Raw genomic sequence first — 8,762 nt, forward strand, 5'->3', positions numbered from 1 at the left:
GCAATGAAGACTGTCATCATGTGAAGAGTTCATCTAGACTTGTCAAGACAGTCCTAATTTCCATGACTGTATTGTCACTGCAGATGAGTGTTGAGTGTTTCAGTGCGACCCAGAGATAAATTGTCAGAGCATGCAGTGGACTTGAAAATCATGACCAAGTCCCAAAAAGTGTTCTTCACAGAAATCAAGATGATGCTGATCATGTTTATCGACAAACAAGGTGTGATTCGCAAGGAATTTTTACCTGAAGGGAAGAGAGTCAATGTTTTTTTTTTTTTTTTTTTTTTTTTATGTACTGGTGCTTCACAGACATACGTTTCCCATGTGACGCTACAATTTCGAGAGAAAGGCAGCTGGTTCTTGTTGTTCAACAATGCTCCCACCCATTCCACATTTGGTGTGAAGGCATTTCTGATGAAACTTGGAATTGTACAGATCAACCATCCATCCATCCTACTCTCCTTATCTAGCACTAGTGAACTTCTTCCTCTTTCCCAAGGTGAAAACTGCCCTCAAAGGAAAGAGATTTCAGGATGTTGAAGAAAAACATAACTGCCGAACTGAAAATTATCTCTTTGGATGCCTTTGCTGACTCTTTTCAGGAACGTTGAGAATAGTGTAATAAGTGCACTCAATCAGGGTGGTGATTACTTTGAATAAACATAATCATTTTTGAGCTCCTTCACTTTGTGTTCTTTTTATTGCACCAATCCAGGAACTTTATTGCCAAGCCTTTATATAAGACATGAGATGTATGTATAGTAAAAATGCCAATTTTTAGTCAGTTTTACTTTATTGCAACTTGGGGTTACTTATGGAAAAGTTGCTTTTACATTACCTTATACAAATGAATTCTAATCTGTTAAATGATCAAAATGTATTAGTTTTCTTTCTAAGTTTCTGCATCAGATGCATTTACTATGATTATAATTTTTTAATCATGTAACTTTATGATGTTTTTATAGGAGGGAAAGTGGCATCATATTCCATCAATGATCAATCGTCGGAGTAGTTGTGGAGTAGCACCGCTAGATGGAATGCTGTACGTTGTTGGAGGAAATGATGGTGGTCTTTGTATGTGCAGTGTAGAGCGTTTTGATCCAGTGAGAAACACATGGGAGACAATGTGTTCAATGCATTCCAGGAGGTAATTTAACTGCTTTCATTCTTTCTTTTGCTAAACACTGGCATTCTTTCAATATGAAGTCTTTGGCTGACTATTTTTATAGACATAGTTAAAGATACATCAGTCCTGTTCATATTTTATATATGAAGAGAATTACTTTGGATTTCTTTTCTTTTTTGAGCTGTCAGTGGTCTGAAAATGAAAATTCCATTACAGGAAATTCAAAATCCCATTTCCAAACTTTTTAACATTCTGAAGGGAAAGTTATCATACTCTTTCCATAAACATTTTGTCCGTGTCAGTATAGCAGCTTTGCCTCTTGTTTTATATTTGGGAAAATCTGAATTTGATTTTAGTTACTAACAGCATGAACTTCTAAAGGACTTCAAGTAGTGGCTGACCGGATTTTCTCCTGGCAGCTCAGGTATTTCACTTTCTTCACTTCGAGGCTACTAACCATCTTCAATACCTTAATTGTCAATGTATGAATCCTCCAGTATTTCTTTATCTTATCAAAATAAATATATCAACAAGTTGTTTACATTATAGGTTAGTATTAACTATTTCACTTTTAAGCTTTTAGGAATCAGAATTTACACTTACATATTGTTGCTGTTAATTTTATCATAGAAAGTAAATTTGAAGAGTAATTTAGTTTTTCACACTACATTCAAAAATAACTGGCTCCTGATAAGAGGGAATATAACAAATAAACATATAATGAACCATCAATAACTAAAACAGTTTTTTCATTGTCTGTTGCTGCACTGATCTAGGGGAATGATTTAAAGATTTTATTGGCACTGGGAAAAGATTGTTGGGTGAGGAGTTGAACATTAATTGTTCTGATGTATAACAATTCTTGGTAAATGATTAATTACTGGTGGTGAAGTTAGCCATCTTTGAGGCATCTACTGTTCCCTGTTCTAGTATGGCCTTTCTGTATTTTAGGTCCTTTGCAAAAGGGTTGAAGATCTGTATCAAGCTTCTGGATGTATCTAATTGTTTGAATTCTTTTCTAATTGGTTTATGAAGTTGCATGTTCCCAGTATAAAGTGACTGGCTTGCTCTGAGTGCAGAAAGTTGGGATCCTTCTCTGACAGGACTCTTAATAAGCCAAACTGCTACTTTAAAACTGCTGTTTTTTTTAAAACAACATTGATTGGTACAGCAATTTTCATCCTTGTGTTTTGACCAGGGGGAAAAAATCAGGACTGTGTTTATTTAGAATAAGCCTTTAAAGTTAGAGTTGCAAATAGTACCTATCTCAGAAGGTTAAATGACAAGCCAGTTTGACTTTTTATGTTGTAATCAGAGATTTTTTTTTGACATTCCAAAAACTTAACCATTTCTGTTATTGGAAGTCTCCCCCCCCACCCATGTAAATAAATCACTGTGATATATAAGTTCAGTGAAATCAGCATTGTAAATTTTGTTTCCATAGGATATTTTTTTTGGTGTGAAAAACAGTTTCATTCTTTCTTTCTTTAGTTTATTTGTAGAATTATATGTAACATTCTCTTACAGAACAACACATGAAGTAGTGGAAGCCGAAGGCCATCTGTATGCAATTGGTGGCAATGATGGAAGTTCTAGTCTTAGCACAGTAGAGCGTTATGATCCACAGCATAACAAGTGGATGCTAGTCACATCAATGATGATGCGAAGGAGCAGTGTGGGAGCAACTGTTCTTGAATGCCCTGGTTTGGAAAGACTTGTATCAGTTGATGATACTTAGAATGTAAACTCCAAGAAAATTGCATTCCTTTTCAAACAGAGGATAAATTCAATTCCCATGACATTTTATCCTGGTGCTGCATTCCATTATTTCTTGGTATGCATGATATAATAGTCAGGATTTATAAAATGCTGTATTTCAATCCCTGACAGATGGCCTTAAATCTAGTAAGACCCCTAAATGTTTTGTGTTTTATAACGAAAAACTGTATTCAGTTTTAATGCAATTTTTCTCAGGAGTGATTTATCATGGTGGAACAGACTTCTGTTTTGTTAGTTTTGTTAGGTGTGTCTGCAGTAGTACTTTTTGAACTTGCTAGGATCAAATCTGTGTACATCTTTGTGCTCAGATTCAGTGGATTTAGGATGATTTCTATAGAGATCATATAAATAACTTTATTGCATGGCAATATAAATGTTTCTTACTGTTTTATTCATATACTTCAGTGCAAACTAATAATTATAAAACACCAACTTTCTTAAGGGCTTTCATAACTAAATTGTGGCTAAATAATTACATTTAAAGAACACTAAAATCTAGACAAATTTTGTGTTGTATAAACAGTGTGAAATGGTGATATTTTTGATATTATTTCAGTATTTTTAAGAGTTGTAGTTCAGGGGGAAAAGAATTGGCTGCAATACTTCAAATTCGAATACATATTTATTTATGCTTACAATTGTTGCAGTGTTCAGCTCATTTTGCAGTGTGAAAATAGGTAAGAAGTTTCAAAATGTTGTAAATATATGTAACATACTTGGTTTTCATTATTTTGAGTAAATAACACATATTTCATAGTATTTGGTTTAAAGTTTAAAAAAAAATAAAATAAAATAAAAATAAAAAAAAAAATATATATATAAGTTAATTGAAAAAATGAGAATCGAAAATGAACTGCAAACAAGATTGGAACTGCAGAAAATATGGAAAAATAAGAAAATAATAAGAAGGTACTTATTGCTGAGTAACTCATGATTTCTTCAGAGATTAACCATCAAAATCACGAGAAAGACAGCAAGAAGTAGGGCCTGTTTCTGAGATGAAATATACATTGCATGCAGAGGTAGCAGTAAGGGAATTTTGAATTTTGCGGTAAAGGAAGTTAGCCTAAACAACCAGATACACACGGGAATAGTGAATGTATATCTCATGGATGGCCATCCCCCTACATACTGGTCGTTTAGGCCTAACTTCCTTTACTACGAAATTAAAAATTCCCTTACTGCTAATGCTACCTCTTACTTACTACCTCTGCATGCTAATGTACATTTCACGTCAGAAATAGAGGCTGTACTTCTTGCTGTCTTTCTCATGATTTCGATAGTTGACCTCTGAAAACGTTGAAATCATGAGTTATTCAGCAATAAGTATCTTCATATTTTTCCATATTTTCCAGTTCCACATCTCCATTTGTAGTTCATTTTCAATTCTCATCCTTTCAATTAACTTATATATCCATTATGGTCATTGGATTCCCTCTGCTAATAAATGCAGCATTCCTAGTCTATAATCCATATTAAAATCCTTCAGTATACCTGTTCAATTTCTTATAAAATTCAATATATATATATATATAATCTAGTTTCAGTATTTTCTCTCTTGTTGAAGAGAGAAAATACTGAAACTAGATTACATTATTTTTCAAGCATTTGCTATATTACAAACGCTTGAAAATCTATTTTTTTCTGGGTATAGTATGTTGGCAAATTCTATCAGAGGGTATTCTTTGAAGAGACAAGTTTCTGGGTTATGCACATCTTGTGATCCAGCCATGCATTAATTTTGGCATGTTACAATACACTATTGAGAAATTTCTCATGGTTCAAACTATAGTATTTTTTTTTCTGAATGAAAAGTGCATTACACAGAATACGGTAGAACTTCTACTGTACTTTACCTCAAAACAAATTTTTGGCAGGTTCAGTTCAATGTCAATTTATTCATCAATCAACTCTGCAGTTGCTGGGCTCGTGATTACAAACAAGGTTTATACTTCTGCAAACATGTCATGTTTGTGGCATTTTTTTTGAATCGCCTGTTAGAAGGTAGATTCAGCAAATATGTGCCGAGGTTGAAAGTTGTTAAAATTACATTGGCAGCTAAAAAAATACTGTGGTGATGGTGGCGGTGGTAGTAGTATTTATTTATTTATTTTTATAAGATATGCTAATTTTGCATTTTAGTTGCAATTTGAAATAATTAATGACAAAGAAATATCTGAAGTATGAAAGCCCTGTCTAGCTATTGAAGTTGGTGTTTACTGTTCTCTACATGTTATGTTGAGAACTTGTTAATGTTATTTTATATTATTGTAGCTAGATAATATTCAATTGGAGTATGAGACCAATAGATGATTTAATGGATGTAGAATTTGTGCTCATGTTTGATCTTAAAGTTTTTATACCATTTAAAATTTTAAATAGATTTTTATACATAATCCTAATATTACTTCAGGCTGAAAGTTATACATATTTCTTTTTTGAAATATTTGAAAGACTTCCATATCAATTTGAGTTACATGTTTGGTACTTAGCAACTTGGACAAGGTGAATGACTTCAAGTTTCTACCATAGTTTACTATAACTAAAGTTAACCTACCAAATAACAAAATGTGAGCCTAAAGGTAGGGAGGTATTTCTGTATCATTCCAAGTGACTTGTACTTCAGTTCAAATATATACAGTGGACCCCCGCTTTACGATATTAACCCATTCCAGAGACACCATTGCATCGTGAAAATATGATAATGTGAACTCAATAACACATGGTATTGGGTTCATATTATACTAACTAGTGATCATGTTAACATGATCACTGGTTAGTAGAATCAGCCGCTTTATAAAATCAAATTTCAGAAAACCAATTCAAATCATTAAAATGCACTACACTTTCATCGTTATCATATGTTCGGTTATAAGAATCAATTCTGAATGCCTTTGTGATATTTTTCTAAAGCACATTTCTGACAGTCACTACCGCAAAACAAAAACAATTTGCAGTTTCTGGTTTATTGGGCTTCTCTGTTAGTGCAATCTATTATAAACTGGTAGTAAACTCAATCTTATTGCATTTGCGATAATACCGATAGCTAAAATTCTGTGGGATTTTATGCTATTATGGTGAAATGTTTCTTCCATGTATTTCCCCCTCCTCCCATAACTTGAGTCATATACAATTTGCAGTTTCTGGTTTATTGGGCTTCTCTGTTAGTGCAATCTATTATAAACGTGTAGTAAACTCAATCTTATTGCATTTGCGATAATACCGATAGCTAAAATTCTGTGGGATTTTATGCTATTATGGTGAAATGTTTCTTCCATGTATTTCCCCCTCCTCCCATAACTTCAGTCATATAAAAAACAAATTTCCAGAATCTGTCTTTATTCTTATTTTTTTAAGCTTCATAAACTTGTTACTCCATATCTTACTTGCATGTATTGTGTTAGTTGCAATTTGTGCCTGTCGTGTTCTTTGTTATTGATTGTTTATCTTTTTTTTTTTTTTCTGTTTTAAATTTTAAACCCCCCCCCCCAAAAAAAGTCAGTGAACAGAAATATCAATTATTAGTATGTACATAGTACAGTATTAATTAAGCTATGTACAGCAGACTGTTGAAATAATGGCACCCCAAATAACGGCACATCGAGATCGGTGCCAAAAAAGAAACGACAAGTCATGTGATTATTGTATTTGTTTAATTCGCCAATTTGAAAGTGAATTCTGTACTGATATCACGGATTATACGCTGTTTTACATTTATTTTAAACTAAAAACCCCTCACTATGGCTCCTGTTAATAAACCTCAGAGAGAGAAGAAAAGAAGAATAATTAAAAACATTAAAGCTTAGTGACAAACTTGATATAAAAATAGAAAACAGAATGGGCATAAGTAGGAGCGTATTAATGGCAGAGACTAATACTAGATTGTCAGCATGTTTGTTTGTTTATGTGTAGTTAATAAAATTGCATTCTTAATCTCTCTATTTCTTTTTTAGCCTTATTATTTTTTTTGTATTAAATATATTTAAAATAAAACTTTCGAGATAACAGAAAAATCAAAATAACAGAATCTTTGAGAATCACTGAAGGTGCTGTTATTCTGAAAGTCTACTGTACATAAGCATAAGTTTATTTATATTTTGCTAACCTGTGGAAAATATTTTTCCGATTTTCGCGTATCATTTAATTTTGTTAATTGGTAAAGGTAATAAAGTGTACCAATGTACTCTACCCACCATGACTTATGGAAGTGAAACTAGGGCACTCACCAAAAGAATGGAAGAGAAGCTGAGAGTGATACAGCAAAGAATAGAACGAATTATATTGGGAATCAGACTGTTAGATAAGAAGAGAAACATATGGATTAGGCAGAAAACTCAAGTAAGGGACATTCTTATCAAAACTAAAGAACTAAAATGGTCTTGGGCAGGATGCATAGCTCGAAGACATGATGACAGATGGACTAAGCGAATAACAGAATGGTACCCAAGAGAAGCTAGAAGAAAACCTGGAAGACAACGACGGAGATGGATGGATGAAATTCGTGAGTTTGTGGGTAGTAAACGGATGGCCATTGCACAAAACAGACGGAACTGGAAAGTTGCTGGAGAGGCCTTCATCCTGTAGTGGATTCAAAATGGCTGATGATGATGATGAATAAAGTGTAAATTTGAGCTTTATATCTTTACTTCTATAGCCTGTGGATAATATTCCTCCTATTTTTGCTTATTAGAATTGCCATTTAATAGAATCAAAATTCAATTCTCAAACATGATCACAATGACCGGCACTTACTACATATCGTATAATGACTGGTATTTTATGGAGAGCCCATCGTAAAGTGATTTGATTGAACAGTGAACCAATCGTAAAGTGGGGGTCCACTGTATATAGAAAATTATGTATATACAGAATGGGTAATATGTCAGTTTATTGTGAAGTAAATTACCGAAAACAGCTTGAACAATTCATTTATCATAAATATAAACCTAGAAATATAATATTAATATAAGTAATATGGGCATGACATCAACTTCAGGTTTAAATTGTGCATATGTCAGTAAACTGGCATGTTCTACCCTGTATATTTAATTACCATCAAATGTTCCAAGAACATCCTCAAGATTAGCAGTATCGATTTATAATATAATTTATGTAATTGTTATAATTAAACCTGTGGAAGTTAAAAACTGCCATAATCATTACTTTGAAAATGAATTTTGATAATGGTGATTTTATAAATAATCACAATCTGAATTAATTTGTGGAATATTTATACCACATTGCTTTGCACTGATGCAACAAAAATTTATAACCAGATGTGATAGAATGAAGAAGCCAAAAACATAACTGTGATTAAGCTGTCATTTCTAGTCTTATACATACTTCATTGTCTGAGAAAGTAGAGAGTAGCATTGCTATCATGTGGACTTGAAAGTAACTATTTGTTTCTTATTTAAAGAGGTCTTTTTAATTTAATATTTGAAAACTATATTAGAAAATATACAGTTAGATATGATTAACCTTATGGTGCTACAATTAAGTTACTAAATCATTTATGCAATATTTAGTCTTTTGAAATAATTGAAGGATATCTAAAATCATAAATAATATTTTACATCAAGTTCCCATAAACACATAAAATTGTTAAACAGAATTTGAAAATCCAAATTTTACTTTTCAGGTATACCAGTTAACCATATTTGCACATTTATCAAATTAAGCTTGTTTCTTTCACCTTTTGACATTATTAGCAGTATTTCTGGCTACTTTCTATATCTAAAAATATAATTTTCACGAGGAAATGCATTTGAAGTTATCATAATGAAATTGGTGCATTCTTATTACTTTCCTCTATACTGGTTTTAAAGAAATCACTTTTTAAATCCCTTCAAACAGT

The 8,762-nt window shown here is 32.4% G+C and overlaps 1 protein-coding gene across 1 annotated transcript in view; it reads left to right on the forward strand.

Annotated features, from left to right (window-relative positions):
* LOC150086719 (kelch-like protein 17) overlaps positions 1–2,864 on the forward strand; it is a 64,139-nt gene extending 61,275 nt beyond the window's left edge. The window contains exons 9-10 of the mRNA XM_090372239.1: positions 966–1,147; positions 2,654–2,864. Of these exons, the coding sequence (XP_090228365.1) occupies positions 966–1,147; positions 2,654–2,864 (393 nt within the window). The remainder of the gene's footprint in view (positions 1–965; positions 1,148–2,653) is intronic.
* The last annotated feature ends 5,898 nt before the right edge of the window (positions 2,865–8,762 follow it).

The sequence above is a fragment of the Mastigoproctus giganteus genome, chromosome 4, assembly GCF_048544385.1.
Source record: "Mastigoproctus giganteus isolate SK-2022 chromosome 4, ASM4854438v1, whole genome shotgun sequence".
Taxonomy (NCBI): domain Eukaryota; kingdom Metazoa; phylum Arthropoda; class Arachnida; order Uropygi; family Thelyphonidae; genus Mastigoproctus; species Mastigoproctus giganteus.